At 49.0% G+C, this 20,928-nt stretch overlaps 1 protein-coding gene across 1 annotated transcript in view; it reads right to left on the bottom strand.

Annotated features, from left to right (window-relative positions):
• The window catches only part of LOC139276829 (cyclin-dependent kinase 17-like), a 377,596-nt gene that overhangs the window by 117,971 nt on the left and 238,697 nt on the right, over window positions 1-20,928 (bottom strand). Inside the window, exons 2-3 of the mRNA XM_070894828.1 lie at window positions 19,862-19,995; window positions 12,245-12,370 (exon numbers count right to left, since the gene is read on the bottom strand). Coding sequence (XP_070750929.1) covers window positions 12,245-12,370; window positions 19,862-19,995 — 260 coding nt within the window. The remainder of the gene's footprint in view (window positions 1-12,244; window positions 12,371-19,861; window positions 19,996-20,928) is intronic.

Raw genomic sequence — 20,928 nt, 5'->3', positions numbered from 1 at the left:
GTCATTTCCAGTTATTTAGAATTAGGTGAGACATGTGGCGGACCGGACACACTTATTAAAAAAAGCTTTTTTTTGGTGATAAAATCAAATTTTCAGCTGAATTAATAAAACTGCACCAGTTTACCACTCTTAAATACATCAAGGGATACTTTTAATGGAAAAAGAACAAAATACATTTTATCACGCTGCCTAATTGCACTGGTTCACGAAAGATTTTATGTTTGTGATTATGAAAATGAATTTTAGCAGAAACTTGGACTCAATTTTGCCCAAGCCCATTTTCTGGCGTATTGCCAGAGTTATGCACGTTTTTCTAGGCCAGAAACGCGCCAGAAATATTTTTCCAAAGTTTCCCCGATGTGTAATTCAAATTTGGCGCGTGCAACTTGTCCAGTCACCTCGGGGGGTGGAGCCTGCTGTCTGCTCCGAAAACAATGCTGCACCTTCTGCACACGCACGACAAAAAAAGTGATGTTTCTGATGTTATTTTAATGGACACACATGCCCAGTACAACTCCGGGTTGGCAATCGGCCAGTTTTAAAGAGCCAGTTGTGTGTGTGAGGAAGATTACTGTGTGAGAGTATTGGGAAAAATCGGAGCTGTAGCAATACAAGATGCAACGCGGTGCAAGGACCAAGAATTTCTTACAGGATGGAGTTACTGTGATTGAGACCAGATAGCAGGAGCTGGAAACCAGCAGAGGTCACATAAAAGTTCCACCCAAAGAAATTAAGAAACGCTGGAACCAAGTTGCAGAAGGTTACTGCGCAATGGTGACCACCACGAGATCTGGAGGCTAGTGTAAAAAGAATTGGCAGGACCTTGGTCAAATAGTGTAAGTAATATTTTCACTTATTGAATGGAATTGCAATTGTAAATGTGACCAGCTGTATATGTCCCACCCAGCAAAAAGACAATCTCTAAAAAGTTGCATTTTCATCTTTGCAGAGAAAGGTGGCAGATAATAAAAGAGAGAGAAGTCGAACAGGAGGAGGCCCAGGAAATCTGCAGCCACTGACACCTTGGAAGAGAGAGTCACTGCTTTGATGGGCCCTGCCTGGAAAAAAGCAACCACCACTGCACAAGCTGGGCCCACACTCGAGGGAGAGGGTAAGTCCTGCAAATTCCACAGTCTGGCTTTGCTAAATGTTAAGTACTGCACGGGCTAGCCATGCTTTGGTTCCTGGGGCTGTCTCCCGTCAGCTATGCTTCGGTTGATGCAATGTGCTATCATTTATCGTGGTCCTTCAAATCAGCCTGCTGCCTGCACTGTGTGAGCCTACTCATGCCACCCACCCTGTCCCCTCCTCTGCTGCTAACCATCTGTTTGTTCTGTTATATTTTGCAGAACTTGAGGCCAATCCTCACGATGCAGAAGAAGATTCAGACGAAGATGAGCCTGAAGAAGAGAAAATCTTCTAATTCACCTTCCAGATCAAGAGCATGTGGGTGAGGGTGAGGGGGTGGGGTGGGGGGGGGGGACGGTGAGGGGATGGAGATGGATGAAGCCCCCACTGTTTTATTGACTTTGGAGGAGGTGCAGGTGCCACCCATTGAGGTGCCAGCCCCTTTTGTGACTAGTGATTTGTGTGTTGGTGGGACATTCCATGGTTTCCTGACGTCCAAGGCTGCGGGTCCCAGTGGTGGGGTGCAGCGAGGCACACCCAGAGCCCCACTTTCTGAGTGTTGGGGTGCGAGCCACACCTGTGGGGAGGAGGGGAAGGAGAGCTCGACTGCGCTGGCCTGAGGTGCAGGATCTAACAGGTATGGTTCAGATGATGGCACTGAGTGTGGAGAGCATTGATCTTACCCGATCACTCCTGGACACCATCAGTGGGGTGTGATGAAGTAGCGGGACTGTCGGGAGAAGTAACAGCAATCTCACGAGAAATGGGAACGATGTCCGGGAACATGAGTGAGGAAATATCTCAGTCAGCTGAAACTATGTCACTGAACATGAGGGAGGGAATGTCACAGGTAGCTGATGTGTTGTCAGTGAACATCAGGGAGTGAATGTCAGAGATGGTGCAAACACTCCCAGTGAACATGAGGGAGGGAATGTTGCAGGTCATTGAAACACTGTCAGGGCGCATGACGAACGGCAAGTTGGAGTTAGCTGCTGCAATAAGGGAACACGCCCAGAACCCGTGCCCATTGACAGAATCAACTGTCACTCCCACTCCAATCCCCAGCCTCTGAAGGGCCCCAGGCCAGGCCCTCCACATTGCCGCCTGGACCCTCCACATTGCCGCCTGCCGCCTGGCCGCACCTTCCTCCCCTCCAACAGGTGCGCACTACCCGAGATCTCAGAAATAATAAGCTTGGTACCAACCCCAGAAACACTGCGTGGGCAGTGGTGGTGGAGTCACCAAGAACAAGCGCAGCGGGCAGTCTAAGATTAAGATGGAGGAGAGATGGATGCAGCCTTTCTTTGCTGCTGCTGTTGTTGTTATTATTGTTATTGTTGTTAACTGTTGTTCTCAAATTAAAAGATTTTTGTAAGTTATGTAAATTTACACGTTTAAAAGTTAGTAAATGATCTTAAAGTTTTTAAGTGATCTTAAAGTTTGTAAGTGATCGTAACTGAAAACTTTAAAGTTTGATACAAGAATAATTTTATTTAAGTTAAGTACAAAGAATTATTAAACTTTTGAATAAAATATATTTTATAATAATAACTTTCAGTTATATAGTGTCTTGGGATGTTTTACTATATTTGGAATGTGGAAGGCCGGCCAAGAATGAGTTGGAGTAGTCAAGTCGAGAGGTAACAAAGACATTTGTTATATATGTATACTTGTATTTACTATGTACAACAGTGTTACAGATAAACAGATAAATTTGACACCGAGCCACAGAAGAAATTAAGGCAGATGACCAAAAGCTTGTTTAAAGAGGTAGGTTTTAACGAGTGTCTTAAAGGAGGAAAGAGAGGTAGAGAGGTGTAGAGGTTTAGGGAGGGAGTTCCAGAGCTTAGGGCCCAGGCACATCCACCGATGGTTGAGCAGTTATAATCAGGGATGTTCAAGAGGCCAGAATTTGAGGAGCGCAGACATCTTGTGTTGCTGTGAGGCTGAAAAAGATTACGGAGATAGGGAGGGGCAAGGCCATAGAGTGATTTGTAAACAAGGATGAGAATTTTGAAATCGAGGCGTTGTTTAACTGGGAGCCAATGTAGGTCAGCTAGCACAGGGGTGATGGGTGATCTTCACTTGGTGCGAGTTAGGACATGGGCTGCTGAGTTTTGGATGACCTCAAGTTTACGTCGTGTGGAATGTGGAAGGCCGGCCAGGAATGAGTTGGAGTAGTCAAGTCGAGAGGTAACAAAGGCATGTGTTATATATGTATACTTGTATTTACTCTGTACAACCACCAGAGGACTCATCCCCTGGAGTCCCAAGGGATCCCATTAACCCTTGGGAGCACAGGTATTTAAGGAGGCCTCACAGGTTGGAGAGGCACTCTGGAGACCTGCAATAAAAGACTACGGTCACACTTTACTTTGAGCTCACAGTGTTCAGTCTGACTCTTTCTCCATACACAACAACTGCCGACAATACAGATAGCGAACCCAAAGATGCAGAAAACAGTGGGCATTCTGGAGAAATTCTCGGAGGGAGATGATTGGGAAACTTTTGTGCAGCGACTCGACCAATACTTCGTGGCCAACGAGCTAGATGGGGAAGCAAGCGCTGCCAAACGTAGAGCGATCCTCTTCACCGTCTGTGGGGCACTAACGTATGGCCTCATGAAGAATCTGCTCGCTCCAGCGAAACCCACGGAGAAATCGTACGACGATTTGTGCACACTGGTCCGAGAGAATTTGAACCCGAAGGAAAGCGTTCTGATGGCGAGGTACCGGCTCAACACCTACAAAAGGTCTGAAGGCCAGGAAGTGGTGAGCTATTTCACCGAGCTAAGACACCTTGCAGGACATTGTGAATTTGAAGGACATTTGGAGCACATGCTCAGAGACTTTTTCATACTTGGCATTGGCCACAAAACCATACTTCGCAAACTTTTGACTGTAGGGACCCCAACCTTGAATAAGTCCATAGCGATAGCCCAGGCGTTCATTGCCACCAGTGACAATACGAAGCAAATCTCTCAGCACACAAGTGCTGCTACATGTATTGTGAACAAAGTGATGTTGTTTTCAAATCATAACGTACCTGGCAGGTCACACATATCTGCAGCTACACGTCCGTGGATATCTCAGAGTCCACCATCAAGGGTGATGAATGCAAGGCCATTAACACCTTGTTGGCACTGCGGGGGTGATCATCATTTCCATTCATGCCGATTCAGAGAGTACGTTTGCAAGGGCTGTGGAACAATGGGACACCTCCCACAAGTGTGCAGGTGAGCTGCAAATCCTGTTAAACCTGCAAACCACTATGTTGCAGAGGAGGACAAATCCACGGAGGATCACGACGAATCAGAGCCTCAGATCCGAGGCAGAGGTACATGGGGTGCACACATTCACCATGAATTGGCCCCCTATAATGCTGAATGTTGAACTAAATGGACTCCCGGTGTCAATGGAGCTGGACACGGGCGCGAGCCTGTCCATCATGGGCAAAAAAACTTTCGAAAGGTTGTGGTGCAACAAGGCCTCAAGGCCAGTCTTAACTCCAGTTCGCACGAAACTAAGAACTTACACGAAAGAACTGATTCCTGTAATCGGTAGTGCTACCGTAAAGATCTCCTACGATGGAGCAGTGCACAAGCTACCACTCTGGGTGGTATCGGGTGATGATCCCACGCTGCTCGGCAGGAGCTGGCTGGGAAAGATATGGTGGAACTGGTATGATGTCCGAGCGCTATCACCTGCTGACGACACTTCGTGTGCCCAGGTCTTAAACTGTTCGCTGTTCGAACCAGGCATCGGGAAATTCTAAGGAGCAAAAGTGCAGATCCACCTAATTTCGGGAGCGTGACCCATCCATCACAAGTGAGAGCAGTACCGTACATGATGAGAGAAAGGGTAGAGATCAAGCTAGACCGGCTGCAAAGAGAGGGCATCATTTCCCCGATTGAGTTCTACGAGTGGGCCTGTCCTATGTCCCAGTCCTCAAGACAGACGGCACCATCAGAATCTGTGCCGATTACAAAGTAACTATCAATCGTTTCTCCCTGCAGGACCAATACCCACTACCAAAGACCAACGAGTTCTTTGCAACGCTGGTGGGAGGAAAGACGTTCACAAAACTGGATCTGACTTCAGCCTACATGATGCAGGAACTGGAGGAATCATCGAAAACCCTCACCTGCATCAACATGCATAAAGGTCTTTTTCTTTATAACAGATGCCCGTTTGGAATCCGATCGGTGGCAACGATATTCCAGAGAAACATGAAAAGCTTACTGAAGTCAGTCCTGCACACCGTGGTCTTTCAGAACGACATCTTGGTCACAGATCAGAACACAGTCGAGCATCTTCAGAACCTGGAGGATGTTCTTAGTCGACTCAACCGCATGGGGCTCAGGTTAAAACGCTCAAAGTGCATTTTCCTGGTGCCTGAAGTGGAGTTCCTGGAATGGAGGATTGCGGCGGACGGCATCAGGCCCACCAACGTGAAGATGGAGGCAATTGAGAACGCACCGAGGCCACAGAACGTGATGGAGCTGCGGTCGTTTCTGGGACTCTTGAACTACTTTGGTAACTTCTTACCGGGTCTCAGCACACTGTTAGAACCACTGCATTTCTTACTACGAAAAGGGGACGAATGGGTTTGGGGCAAAAGCCAAGAAAATGCCTTTGTAAAAGCGAAAAAATTGTTATGCTCAAACAAATTGCTAGTGTTGTATGATCCATGTAAGCGTTTGGTACTAGCATGTGATGCGTCGTCATATGGCGTCGGGTGTGTATTGCAACAAGCTAATGATTTCGGGAAACTGCAACCGGTTGCTTATGCATCCAGGAGTCTGTCTAAGGCTGAGAGAGCCTACAGCATGATTGAGAAAGAAGTGTTAGCGTGTGTCTATTAGGTAAAGAAAATGCATCAATATCTGTTTGGGCTAAAATTCGAATTGGAAACTGACCATAAGCCACTTATATCCCTGTTCTCCGAGAATAAAGGGATAAATACCAACGCATCGGCCCGCATCCAGAGATGGGCGCTCACGTCGTCCGCATACAACTATGCCATCCGCCACAGGCCAGGAATAGAAAACTGCGCCGATGCTCTCAATAGGCTGCCATTGCCCACCACGGGGGTGGAAATGGTGCAGCCAACAGATCTAGCCATGGTTATGGAAGCATTTGAGAGTGAACAATCACCCGTCACTGCCCGGCAGATCAAAACCTGGACAAGCCAGGACCCCTTATTATCTCTCGTCAAAAGCTGTGTGCTTCACGGGAGCTGGTCCAGTGTCTCGGTGGAAATACAGGAAGAGAAAAAGCCGTTCCAGCGGCACAAAGGTGAAATGTCTATACAGGCAGACTGCCTTCTGTGGGGCAATCGAGTAGTGGTCCCCAAGAAGGGCAGAGATACCTTCATCAATGACCTCCACAGTACCCACCCAGGCATCGTAATGATGAAAGCGATAGCCAGATCCCACGTGTGGTGGCCCGGTATCGATGCGGACTGAGAGTCCTGCATTCACAGATGTAATACATGCTCTCAGTTGAGCAATGTACCCAGGGAGGCGCCGCTAGGTTTATGGTCTTGGCCCTCCAAGCTGTGGTCTAGGGTACACGACGACTGTGCAGTCCTGTTCTTGGGTAAAATGTTCCTTGTGGTTGTAGACGCGTACGCCAAGTGGATTGAATGTGAGATAATGTCGGCTAGCATGTCCGCTGCCACTACTGAAAGCCTGTGGGCCATGTAGAGAAAGCAGGAAAGGGGTACAGAAGTGAATGATCAGCCATGATCTTATTGAATGGTGGTGCAGGCTCAAAGGGCTGAATGGCCTGCTCCTGCACCTATTTTCTATGTTTCTCTGTTTCTATGTTTAGCCACACACGGCTTACCCGATGTCCTGGTGAGCGACAACGGGCCATTTACCAGTGCTGAATTCAAAGAATTCATGACCCGTAACGAGATCAAACATGTCATATCTGCCCCATTTAAACCAGCGTCCAATGGTCAGGCAGAGAGAGCAGTACAAACCATCAAGCAAGGCTTCAAGAGGGTAACTGAAGGCTCACTGCAGACTCGCCTATCCCAGGTTCTGCTTAGCTACCGTACGAGACCACACTCACTGACTGGGATCCCACCTGCTGAACTGCTCATGAAAAGAGCACTTAAGACAAGGCTCTCTTTAGTTCACCCTGATCTACATGAACAGGTAGAAAGAAGGCGGCTTCAACAAAGTGCACACCATGATAGCGCAAATGTGTCACGCAAAATTCAAATCAGTGATCCTGTATTTGTATTAAATTATGGACAAGGTCCCAAATGGCTTCCCAGCACTGTCATGGCCAAAGAGGGGAGCAGGGTGTTTCGGGCCAAACTTTCAAATGGACTCATTCACCGGAAACACTTGGACCAAGTCAAACTCAGATTCACGGACTATCCTGAGCAACCCACCTTGGACCCTACCTTTTTTGATCCCCCAACATACACACCATTGGCAACCGGCACCACGGTTGACCACGAAGCAGAACTCATCATCCACAGCAGCCCAGCAGGGCCCAACACACCAGGCAGCCCAGCAAGGCCAGCTGCACAGCAGCCCAGCGAGGGCCAACAAATGATTCAACAACACCAGCTTTCACACTGAGACAATCAACCAGGGCAAGAAAGGCCCCAGATCGACTCACATTGTAAATAGTTACACTATTGACTTTGGGGGTGAGTTGTTATATATGTATACTTGTATTTACTCTGTACAGGCACGAGAGGGCTCATCTCCTGGAGTCCCAAAGGTATTTAAGGAGGCTTCACAGGTATTTGGGAGCACAGGTATTTAAGGAGGCTTCACAGGTTGGAGAGGCACTCTGGAGACCTGCAATAAAAGACTAAGGTCACACTTTACTTCGAGCTCACAGTGTTCAGTCTGACTATTTCTCCATACACAACAGCATGAATGAGGGTTTCAGCAGAGGCGGGCAATGTTACGGAGGTGGAAATAGTCAGTTTTAGATATGCTGCAGATATGTGGCTGGAAACTCATTTCAGGGTCAAATATGATACCTAGATTGCGAGCAGTCTTGTTCACCCTCAGATTGATGCTAGGGAGAGGGATGGAGTCAGTGGTTAGGGAACGCAGTTTGTGGCGGGAAGCAAAGACAATGGCTTCAATCTTCCCAATATTTAATTGGAGAAAATTTCTACTCATCCAGCACTGGATGTCAGACAAGCAGTCTGACAATTTAGAGATCAAGCAGGGGTCGAATCTGAATCATTTTCATGATTTGTTCAATTATTAACACAACTTTTGGAAATCAAGAAGAATCATTTCCATTATTTGTTCGATTATTAACACAACATTTGAAGTAAACAAGAATCATTTCCATCATTTGTTTCATTAACACAAACTACTATACGGAACAGGCCCAAACAGTAAACATGGTCCATGTGGAATAGTTGTCGCTGAGCCTTCAGGCAGAAAAGTGTTCATGGATGAGCTTCTGGTGCAAGGCTCGAGCAATCGTTAAAGGGGCACAATGGCCTGCCCTCCTCCGCCGTCGTGCTCCGGGTTCAGGTACTTGCATGGCTTCCTCGTCCACCTTGTTGTCATCTGCATCTTCCACATCATTACCATCAGCCACTCTTACCGCAGGTGGGTCTTCCACTAGCAGCTGCTGCTGCCTCATGATGGCTAAGTTATGCAGCATGCAGCACACAACAGTGAACTGACCGACAATCTCAGGGGATTACAGCAAGAAGCCTCCGGAATAGTCCAGGTATCGGAAACGCTGTTTTAAGATGCCAATGGTCCTCTCTATGATGCTGTGCATCGCAATGTGCGACATGTTGTATTCCCAGTCAGCTTCTGTCCGGGTTATACATAGGGGCATCATGAGCCAGGTGGCAAGGCTTTGTCTCCCAGTAGCCAGCTCTGTCCTTTTGGCTGCTGCTAAAACATGGCAGATATAATGCTCTCGCATAGAATGAACGCATCATGGGTGCTCCCGGGGTATCTTGCATCGACTGCCATGATGCGATGAATGTCATCACAGACGAACTGTACATTAATGAAGTGGAAGCCTTTTCTGTTGCTGTACATCTCGGAGCCTTCAAAGGTACTGGCCAGACGATGTGGGTACAATCAATGCAGCCCTGTACCTTTGGGAAGCCAGCAATCCTTGAGAAGCCCACAGCTCTGTCATGCATTTGTTGGATGGTCATGGGGAACTTAATGTCGTCATTCTTCCACACATACAGTGCAGCTGTCACCTGCCGAATGCAGACATGTGTTGCATGTTGAGAGATTGCGCACATATCCCCAGTTGTAGCTTGAAACGAGCTGGAGGCGTAGAATGAAAGTGTAGCTGTAACCTTCACTTCAACTGACAAAGCAGTCCTCCTAACGCTTCTAGGTTACAGGTCTGCTTTCACCCACTCACAGATCTCATGGACAACTTCTTTGCGGAAATGCAGCCTTCTGACACAATCTGTATCACTCAGGTGCAGGTATGAATGCCTGTCTCGATATACCCGGTGGGTAAGGTCTCCTGCCCAGCATCCTACAGGCTTTGATGTTCCTTATGCGATGACGTCGAATCAGTTGTCTCCTACGTAGCACCATCATGCAGAAGGCTTGCACAAGGTATGGCATTGTCAGTATTGTCCCCATAGTTAAATTTTACCTTTACAAGAAGCTCAAAATGGCAGGAAGGCAGGCAGGACAGGTTCTTTGTTCTCTCTCCCCAAGGTCTGTATGGATGGACCACACCCAGGTCTTGTGACTTCCCCTCCCTCTCCCCCCCCCCCCACACCCACAACTAATTGCAGTCTTGTGACTTCTCTCTTCTCCCCCAAACTCATTGTAGTCTTGTGCCCAGTGCAGCAGCCTTCCGATCGCCACCTCCCTCCCCGGGCCCAGTGCAGCAGCCTTTCAATCACCATCTCCCTCCCCGGGCCCAGTGCAGCAGCCTTTCAATCGTCACCTCCCTCCCCGGGCCCAGTGCAGCAGCCTTTCAATCACCACCTCCCTCCCCGGGCCCAGTGCAGCAGCCTTTCAATCACCACCTCCCTCCCCGGGCTCAGTGCAGCAGCCTTTCAATCACCATCTCCCTCCCCGGGCTCAGTGCAGCAGCCTTTCAATCACCACCTCCCTCCCCGGGCCCAGTGCAGCAGCCTTTCAATCACCACGTCCCTCCCCGGGCCCAGTGCAGCAGCCTTTCAATCACCACCTCCCTCCCCGGGCTCAGTGCAGCAGCCTTTCAATCGCCACCTCCCTCCGCCCCCCCCCCCCCGGGCTTGTTTTCCAGCCGAGCCCCTATTCCAGGTGCGGGGCCGATTCTGACGGCCGATGCTACGACCTCACTCCAGCCCGGCTTGAAGACGTTCGATGGTGGCTTGCGAGTAAAAAATCCAAGAAGCTTCCATGTACTCCGTTGAAAGGTAAAAGAAGTTAAACTTTATTATGGGTATTTCAAGTATTAGAGACTCCCTCCAAAAACAATGGGCTCTTTCAGCGCCAATTTCTCAATGTGCACTGCTTTCTGTTAACTCACCAGAAGGTTTTTCGGGAGTGGCCAGATACGCCGACCTAGGGTTAATCATTTTTGGGCAAACTGCGAAAAATGCTGAAAACTGGCGCAGACCTGAGGGAACATCACAAAAACCTAACCTAGAAATATCGTAAAGCAGTTACACCAGCGCAGCTTCCAGAGGGAAACTTTGAGTTAAGTAATTACGCCAGAAAAAACGGTGCAAATGACCCGGGAAAATTGAGCACTTAAACGGTAACCTAACCAGCAGAATTTTAAGAATTTGGGGTCCAATTTCATGATTGCACCCAAAGCTGAAACTCTACCCCATTGTGTTCAATTTTGAGGGCAGCTTTGTTTTTCTGAAACTAATCCTGTTGGAAATGCTTGGTTCTGTTTTTGAGGGTGAGAGGGGGGTGAGCGAGTGGGAGAGGGGTGAGAAGGGGTTTAGGGTGAGAGAGGCATGAAGGGGAGAGAGGGGGTGAGATGGTGATGTCGGAGAGGGGTGAGGGGGAGTGAAAGAGGGACGAGAGAGACGAAAAGGGGTTGGGGTGAGTGGTGAGAGATGGTGAGCAAGGGTGAGAGGGTTGTGATAGAGGGGTGAGAGAAGAATGAGAGAGGTGTGATGGGGTGAGAGAGGATGAGGGGTGGGAGAAGTTGAGGGGGTGAGAGAGGGAGAGGGTGTGAGAGAAGGTGAAGGAGTGAGGGGGTGACTGAGGGTGAGGGGGTGAGTGAGGGTGAGGGGTTGAGTGAGGGGGTGAGAGGATGAGGGGGTGAGAGAGGGTGAAGGGTGAGAGAGGGTGAGGGGGTGAAGAGGGTGAGGGAGTGAGAGAGAGTGAGGGTGAGTGAGGGGGTGAGAGAGTGAGGGGATGAGTGAGGATGAGGAGGTGATTGAGGGTGAGGGGGCGAGTGAGGGTGACATGGTGAGAGAGGGTGAGAGGGTGAGGGGAGAGCGAGAGAGGGTTAGGGGGTGAGAGAGGGTGAGTGAGGGTGAGAGAAGGTGAGGGGGTGAGTGAGGGTGAGGAGGTGAGGGTGTGAGAGAGAGAGTGATGGTGAGAGAGGGTGATGGTGAGAGAGGGTGAGTGAGGGGGTGAGGAGGTGAGAGAGGGTGAGGGGCTGAGTGAGGATGAGGGGATGCGTGAGGGTGAGAGATCAGCTTTTGATACCGAACTGCATCTGAGCAGGAGGCAAACAAAAGATTCCATCAGCTGAGATACGTATTGCTCACCCCGGAGCCACAGTGCTCACGCCCAGGTACGTAGCAGTTAGTCATTCCTCAGTGTAGCTATCGTTCCACAACATCTACCGGATTATTCGTGCTTTTATATATACAGCGCCCCATTCTGTGTGACCTTCTGGCACCCTGTGTCAAGTGCTTCTCACTCTAGCTGTAGTCCCCCAGGAATCATAGAATGATACACCATGGAAGGGACCATTTGTGTCGGCTGTTTGAAAGAACGATCCCATTAGTACCACTCCCCTGCTCTTTCCCCATAGTCCTGCAATCGGAAACAGAGATCAATGGCTTCATGGAGGCACTGTGTTTTCTGAGAATGCAGGTTGTTGCCATCCTTGGCTGCCTTTAGATCACCATTTAGTTCCCTGACCCCTGACCCCTGACCCATCGTCAAACTCACCAGGGAGGCTCTGCGTAGTCGGCGACTCATGGGTTTGTCAAAAGGTGGGCTGTTCATGGCAAATTTCTCGAGGTAACCCTCTGGCAGACGGATGTCAGCAGGAAGAGACAGACGTTTGTTAATATCCTGATGGCAGAGGACACAAGTACTTAGAGTTTCCTTGCTACAAAATGAAAATCATTAACTGAATACACAGTGAGTGCTGGATACTGAAAGACCAGCAACCTGCCTTAAACAAAAACTTCTCATCATTCTCCAAAACATCCCACTCGAAGTGAGCTATCAGAGTGAAGATATGCGCAAGTGTGGTTGTTAAATAAGAACTCAATAAGCACGGGCAAGGCCTTCAAATCAACACATTCTGGATCCGCTCAAAAATACCACAAGAGAAACTGAAGGGGTTCATTTTACTGCCTCAAAAAAATGATCCCATTCTTCAAATTAAAATATAAAATGACTTTCAATCAGTGACACTGGATATACCTCTCTGGATATACATGCTGGTTACAAAGCACATCCTCTTTTCTCGTTCATAGTTCCTGATGTAGTTATGTAGAAATGAGCTTCTTATTGAACAATGGTAAATGCTCTATGCTGAGCAAGATGTGCTGGCCCATTTGCAAACTCCTTCATCTCTCCACACTTAGCGAATCCACAATATTGCTCTCTGCCATTCAAATTGCTGCTCACTGCCCTGATAGTTCATGTTCAGCATTAATGACCATTCTAACAGCTCACACAACCCCTGCCTTATTTTTTTCACAGACAGGATATCACTGCCTTCTCAATTTTATCAAACCTTTAAAGGGAAAAGAAGATGGCCTGGTGGTGGAATTCTACAGACACAATAAACAGGGAGATGGTCCTGAAAGAGTACTATACCTATCCTCATTACCCAGAGAGAGCTCCGTTCACAAACAGGAGAGAAACTGAGGGGAATTTTAAGCTGGAGAAGTGTGTGGGTTTGGGTACAGTGAGGGGAGGGGGGAACGGGGGGTATGGTGGGGAGAGGGGGGCGGGGGGTACGGTGGGGGAGGGGGAGGTTTAAATCAGGCAACAATACGAATGTGGCAGGAAGCCGGCTCCGACATGCTGATAACTCCGGCACGCTCGGCTGTGTGCCAATCCATTCAGGAGAGGCACGGTGCCGATTAACATATGGTAATCCCTCAACTGGAGCGATATTTCAACACGCTTTCAAATTTAACGCTGCATCCATGGGTTTCCTGAGCTTCCTCAAACTCGCCATTGAAAGTAATGCAAGAGCACTGTGGCAATTGAGAGTGACAGAGAGGGGAGCAGCAGAGAGGGGGGCAACAGAGAGGGGGGGACAGCAGAGAGGGGGCGTGACAGAGAGGGGGGGGACAGCAGAGAGGGGGCAACAGAGAGGGGGGACAGCAGAGAGGGGGGCAACAGAGAGGGGGGGACAGCAGAGAGGGGGCATGACAGAGAGGGGGGGACAGCAGAGAGGGGGGCAACAGAGAGGGGGGACAGCAGAGAGGGGGGCAACAGAGAGGGGGGGACAGCAGAGAGGGGGCATGACAGAGAGGGGGGGACAGCAGAGAGGGGGGCAACAGAGAGGCAGGGACAGCAGAGAGGGGGCGTGACAGAGAGGGGGGGACAGCAGTGAAGGGGCAACAGAGGGGGGGCAGCAGAAAGGGGGCGTGACAGAGAGGGGGCAGCAGAGAGGGGGGCGGCTGAGAGGGGGGCGGCAGAGAGGGGGGCGGCAGAGAGGGGGCAGCAGAGAGGGGGACGGCAGAGGAGGGGACAGCAGAGAGGGGGGGCGGCAGAGAGGGGGGCAACAGAGAGGGGGACGGCAGAGGGGGGGACAGCAGAGAGGGGGCGGCAGAGGGAGGCAACAGAGAGGGGGGGGTGACAGAGAGGGTGATGGCAGAGAAAGGGGGCGGCAGAGAGGGGGCAACAGAGAGGGGGGGCGGCAGAGAAGGGGGCAGCAGAGAGGGTGATGGCAGAGAAAGGGGGCGGCAGAGAGGAGGCAACAGAGTGGGGGGGCGGCAGAGAGGGGGGCAGCAGAGAGGGGGCGGCAGAGGGGGGGTGACAGAGAGTGGGGGGCGACAGAGAGTGGGGGGCGGCAGAGAGGGGGGCAGCAGAGAGGGGGATGACAGAGGGGGGGATGGCAGAGAAAGGGGGCGGCAGAGAGGGGGCAACAGAGAGTGGGGGGTGACAGAGGGGGGGGCGCAGCAGAGGTGGGGGCAGAGAGGAGGACAGCAGAGAAGGGGGGCGACAAAGAGGGAGGCAACAGAGTGGGGGGCGGCAGAGAGGGGGCGTGGCAGAGGGGAGGGCAGCAGAGAGGGGACAGGATGCCCGAAATGCACAGGATGCCCAATGCTCGGGATGCTTTTTATTAATGCAAGATTCACTGAGGTTGCACCAGTGGACCCATGTCTCAGGCACATGCAACTGCCACTCTTCCCGTACCACCACCCACTCCCCAATGCCACTGACACAAAGCGGTCCTGCCAACAACCAACACCCCTTGTACATCCCCTGCATTAGTCCCCAACAGTTCATGTCTTTCCATTCATCATCGAGCAAGTTAAAAGGCAACTTGCCACCCAGCATCCAAGTATGGGCAAGACAAGATTAAGTGGTGCAAAAGAATAACTTCCCAACATAACATTTTCTCAGATACCTAGGTGCGTACCTTGTGCAAATATAAAGCTTTACTCTCCCTTTTCCTACTGCTCCTACATAATGGTGCAAATGATGACTTTGCTAAAGATAGAGATTTCAATGATTGCAAGACATCGTTTGGTGAGAGTTGTGTACCCTCCATATTTAGTTTCCTTATTTCAGTTTTTAAATCTTTATTATTTCCCTTTAAAGCTAACTAGAGTCCCTTGCAATAAATGCAACCCATATTCATAAGGTGCATTCATCTATGAGCTTTTTTCTGCTGATGAATTTTCTCTACTCTTTGTCACGGGTTAGTTATACAACTCAGCATCCAAAATTCTAATGATTTCATAAGTTTAAAAATTAAGTCTGAAATCATCATTAAAAAAGTCTTTAGCTTCATTCTAAATTGAGTTTTTACCTTCTTTCTAATGTCCAGTTTTGAATACATGAATATTGATGACATACTTTGTGTTCAATAGCATATAATTCACATGTGCTACATTAATTAGGTTATTCCTTTCAAACTATTAGTTGCATAACTCTTTATGTTCCATTGGCAGTAAAGCTGAAAACACCAATAGCATACGCATGAATGTCACTGCTATCCTTAAACAGCTGCTTTTAAATAATAGATCAAATAGCAAGATGAATCTTTGTGATTATGCTTGTTCTAACTGTTGCTATAAGCTCATTATAGCCGTCTTCCTCGATTCCGAGGGACTGCCTATGATGATGATGATGATGGTATTGCGATAAATAGAGCTGGAGCGCCGGGCCCTGGAACATCGTGGGCTGTCCCGACCTGTGTGAGAACACCACTGCAGGTCGGGGCTATAAATAGAGCTGGAGCGCCGGGCCCTGGAACATCGTGGGAAGAGGTACGGGGCCCAGAAGAGCCGAGGGCCCAGGGGCAGCACGGGTCAGCCCACACTGCGATATGTGTGCACACAAGGTCCATGCAGCAGAGCTGGTCTCCAGTCGTCCTGGTTAACCCTTGCCACTGGACCAAGACCTAGCTTTGTCAAGCCCCTGTGGTGGCTGATGTGCAACGGTCACCACACGTTAAAAAAATCCACGCACAGGCATCTTCCACCCCCTCAATTAGAGTTCAGGACTGGAACATCGGGTCCTTCATTGAAACATCTGTGAACTCTTGTGGAAGCAAGTCATCCTCGCTCGAGGGACCGCCTATGATGATGATGATGAAACCTCTGTGGCTCGAGCTGAGGTAGAGGCTAGCTGCTCAGATCCCTGCTCTGACTGTTGAGATGCTTTTGGCTGACACCTTCTGTGTTTTGGAGCCCCTGAGGCAGGGGCAGACTCAGCCATCAGGAGACGAGACAGCATGTGGACTACTGACTGAGCAAGATGGGGGGGGTCAATGGGTGAGAAGTGGGAGTGCTTTGAATGGAGTCCTTACTGTCATGTCGCCTTTCCCTATCATCACTCTCATGGCAGAGCTGGCATTTCACTCCTACCACTGCAGTGGAGGGGACTTTTGTGTAGATCAGTGGGCCACTGTAAGGCCAAGGTATCTGTCATCCTGTTTAAGCTGGCAGACGTGTTGGCATCCAAAGTGTGCATGGCCGTGCTCAAGGCCTGCATAGACCTATTTGATTGCAGCTGTGCAACAAAGTGCAATCACCCTCTGAACACTGCAATCAACATTCACGTCAAAAGTTGCACCACAGGTTAGCAAGGTCATAAAAAAAGCAAACCAAGCACGAGGGTTTATTTCGAGAGGGATAGAATTAAAAAGTAGGGAAGTTATGCTAAACCTGTATCGAACCTTGTTAGACCACACTTGGAGTACGGCGTACCGTTCTGGTCACCATATTATAAAAATGATGTAGAGGCACTGGAGAGGGTGCAGAGAAGATTTACAAGGATGATACCAGAAATGCGAGGATATACAAATCAGGAAAGGATGAACAGGCTAGGTCACTTTTCCCTTGAAAAAAAAAGGCTGAGGGTGACCTAATAGAGGTCTTTCTTGCAGAGGCAGCACTGGTGATATTTATCCAGTGCTTTGAGGTGTCTACTGTATATGGCCCACGTCTCTGAGCCATATAGGAGGGCAGGTATCATTACAACCCTGTAGACCATAAGCTTGGTGCTGGGTTTGAGGTCCTGGTCTTCAAACACTCTCTTCCTCAGGTGACCGAAGGCTGCACTGGCACACTGGAGGCGGTGTTGGACCTCGTCGTCGATGTCTGCCCTTACTGATAGTAGGCTCCCGAGGTATGGGAAATGGTCCATGTTGTACAAGGCCGAGCCGTAAATTTTGATGACCGGGGGGTAGTGCTGTGTGGCGGGATCAGGCTGGTGGAGGACCTTTGTCTTACAGATATTTAGTGTAAGGCCCATGCTTTCGTACGTCTCGGTGAAGATGTTGACAATGGCTTGGAGTTCAGCCTCTGAATGTGCGCAGACACAAGCGTCGTCCACGTACTGTAGTTCGATGACAGAGGATGGGACGACCTTGGATCTAACCTGGAGGCGACGAAGGTTGAACAGGTTCTCATTGGTTCTATAGTTTAGTTCCACTCCAGCGGGGAGCTTGTTGAGTGAGGTGGAGCATTTCAGCGAGGATGATTGAGAAGAGCATTGGCGCGATCACGCAGCTCTGCTTGACCCTGGTCCAGACTTGGATTGGGCAAATCCACTGGGAGGATAGACGCACCAATGTCAGTGTTCTCGATCAGGCCTTTATCCCTACATCGTCCGCGTGCCCGACATGAGACACTCAAAGCAAGAGCTACACGGCAAGCGAGCCCCAGGTGGGCAGAGGAAACGTTTCAAGGACACCCTCAAAGCCTCCTTGATTAAGTGCAACATCCCCACCGGCACCTGGGAGTCCCTGGCCAAAGATCGCCCTAAGTGGAGGAAGAGCATCCGGGAGGGCGCTGAGCACCTCGAGTCTCATCCTCGAGAGCATGCAGAAAACAAGTGCAGGCAGCAGAAGGAGCGTGTGGCAAACCAGTCCCACCCACCCTTTCCCTCAACAACTATCTGTCCCACCTGTGACAGAGACTGTAATTCCCATATTGGACTGTACAGTCACCTGAGAACTCACTTTTAGAGTGGAAGCAAGTCTTCCTCGATTTCGAGGGACTGCCTATGATGATGATGATGATGAAGAGTGGTCTTTAAAATTATGAAAGGTTTTGATAGAGTGAATACAAAGATAATGGGCTGGACTTTCCACTTTTCTGTCTATCGCCCAAGGCCGATGTTCCAGCGATGCTCCATGTCCCAGCCTTATCGATCGCTGGTTCATCGGCCATTTTTTGGATGACGATTTTCCACTCGGCGATAGGCCAACGATGTCAAATGGGCGATGCAAAAGGTCAGCGATGTGACGCTCATTCAACGAATGGCTAGCGATGTGGAAGGCAAAAGCTTCCATAGCAACGGCCTTCTGTGCATGCGTTTTAAATTTTTTTTCCAGTTGACAGCATTTTGCGTGTTTTGGGAGGTCAGGGGTCAACCACATGTGCAGAAGGCCGTTGGGGAGAGAGAGAGGAGAAATAAAGGAGAGAGTTGTTGGAGTTGGAGGGAGGAGATTTGTGGAGTTTTGTGGAGTTTTTTGCCGTTGGAGATTTAGATAAAGTGTTTTTTGCCATTGGAGAATTGGAGTTGGATAAATTGTAGGTGTCATCATCATCATCATCCGAGGGCGTGGATGGGGGTTGGAAAAGGGCAAAGCCATTTTCGGACAAGGCCAACGAGGCTCTCATCGAGGAGGTCCACTCCAGGTGGGCAGAACTTACCCGGGGTGCTCAGGGGAAACCTCCACCCCGAGTGTACAGGAAGCCGTGGTCCGAGATTGCGGACCTCATCTCCTCGGAATTGTTAATAACAACATTTTATTGAATCTTACAATTGTTGTGCATTTTCTTTTAATAACGTAAATAAAGTTAAGTTAAAACATTAATGCAACAGTTGAACATTTAAATATAAATAGAAGTATAAATGTGAGTGGATCTAGCAGTAAAAGGATGTTAAAAGCCCCTTGTTTTAGCAGCCTTCTCCCTTCCTCCAATATTCAAAATGGTGTCTGTCGTGCCGAGTTCTGTGAGGAAGGCCAAGAAAAAGCAACTATTCTCCAGCGATGTTCTCGGCGAGCGATCAGCCCGGCGATGTGCCGAAAGTTGGGCTGAGCGATTTGTGGCCGATCACCTCAGCGATCACCTCGGCGATGTGAGCCGAAAGTCAGGGGGATAATTTTTCGCCAATGATCCAGCCTGAATTTCCACTTTTTTGTCAAAATGGGCGATGAAAGACCATTTTGGGTGATATATGGGCGATGGGCGATGTGAAATGGAAAATCTAGCCCAATGTTTCCACTTGTAGGGAAGAGCATAACTAGAGACCATCAATATAAGATAGTCACCAAGAAAGCCAATAGCAAATTCGGAAGAAAATTCTTTACCGAAAGAGTGGTGAGAATGTGGAACTCGCTACCACAGGGAGTGGTTGAAGCGAATAGTATAGATGCATTTAAAGGGAGGCTAGACAAGCATATGAGGGAGAAGAGAATAGAGGGTTATGCTGATAGATTTAGATGAGGAAAGACAGGAGGAGGCTCGAGTGGAGCATAAACGCCGGCATGGACTGGTTGGGCCCAACGGCCCTGTTTCTGTGCTGTATATCCGATGTAACATTGATGAAGCAGCTAATGGTGCTGCCCTGAGGAAATCCTGAAGTGGTGGTCTGGGGCTGAGATGATTGGTCTCCAACAACCACAACCATATTTCAAATCAAATATTTCAAGGTAGTCATGCCCTGCCACGGAAGGGCGCTGTCATAACTGTCAAAGTCTGAAGTCAGACCTACCAATACACACCAATCTTGGAGAGTCAGCCCTGTACAGATAAATCCAACAAACCTCCTGACATGGACAATCGTTAAATTGTACAAGCTACGATTCGGGCCGAAGTCCGCAGGGCCATACGGGACTCGCGAAATGGTTCTTACCTCAGTGGAAATGCGCCGGTGATGGTGGTTTCTCATTCGGACCTGAACAGGTGACTGGACTTCATCAGATGATGTCCCTGAGGCTTGGTCACTCTCACCATCAGAGCCTATCTTCACATTTTCATGGACAATGCCTGCAGAAGAGATAAATCCAATGAGTTACTCTCTTGTTCCTCCAGATCCCGCAGGAGCATTTGCTGCCAGTATTTAGCAACTGTACACATGCCGCTGAGAGAGGTACGAGGTTCACACTATGCTCCCATTCGAGTCACTCACTGCTGCCCAACATCACAACTCCTACAGCATTAGTAGCAGACACCAGCTTCTGCGAGTAAAGACAGAGACTGGGCAGAAATACAGCACCAGTCGTCTTTATCCATCCAGTTTCTGGTCCCTATGCCGATATGTACCCTCTACCTGTTACGGTAACTGACAGTGAGAGCCTGTCCTGGGCATGACATTGTGAGCCAGATCCCTCTGTGAGCAGCATGCTAATACTTTGGATGGAGACACATCAGCATTTTCTGTTTTGATTTCAGATTTACTGTTTGCTTTTTATAAGTCTAAATATTTTGCGGGGTAGATCGATCATTCTCTTATGTGAATATTTTCCCTCAGAAGTTGCTTGTTATGTATTGTACTTGTATATTGATAATTGAAAACTAGAGGTTCTTCAGCCGGGAGTAAGCATATTGCAGCAATTATGCCCAAGGTCTCCTCATACACTGAAAGAAAATGTTCCAGAGAGTCTGAAATAAAAGCAGCCATTACATTAGCACACCAACATCGGAATTAACACTGGAATATTTCTCCAGTTTGGGCACCAGCTGGCCCCCATTCGAGGCTGGATGTAACCTCGAGCTAATATTTTGTCCTCTTCCTCCACCGTGAAAATGGATACGGAGTGTTCATTTAACAAGTCTCATTTCCTTATTGTCCATTATAATCTCATCTGCATCTATCTACAATGGACTATATTCCCCTTTATCACGCTCTTTCTCTAATAAAAACACTTACTGTGAACTTTGATATCTCTTGAAAGTTTATTTCATGCTACCTTTCTTCAC

This window comes from Pristiophorus japonicus, chromosome 12 (assembly GCF_044704955.1).
Source record: "Pristiophorus japonicus isolate sPriJap1 chromosome 12, sPriJap1.hap1, whole genome shotgun sequence".
NCBI classification, from domain to species: Eukaryota; Metazoa; Chordata; class Chondrichthyes; family Pristiophoridae; genus Pristiophorus; species Pristiophorus japonicus.
This window is presented reverse-complemented; position numbering and strand designations above follow the sequence as displayed.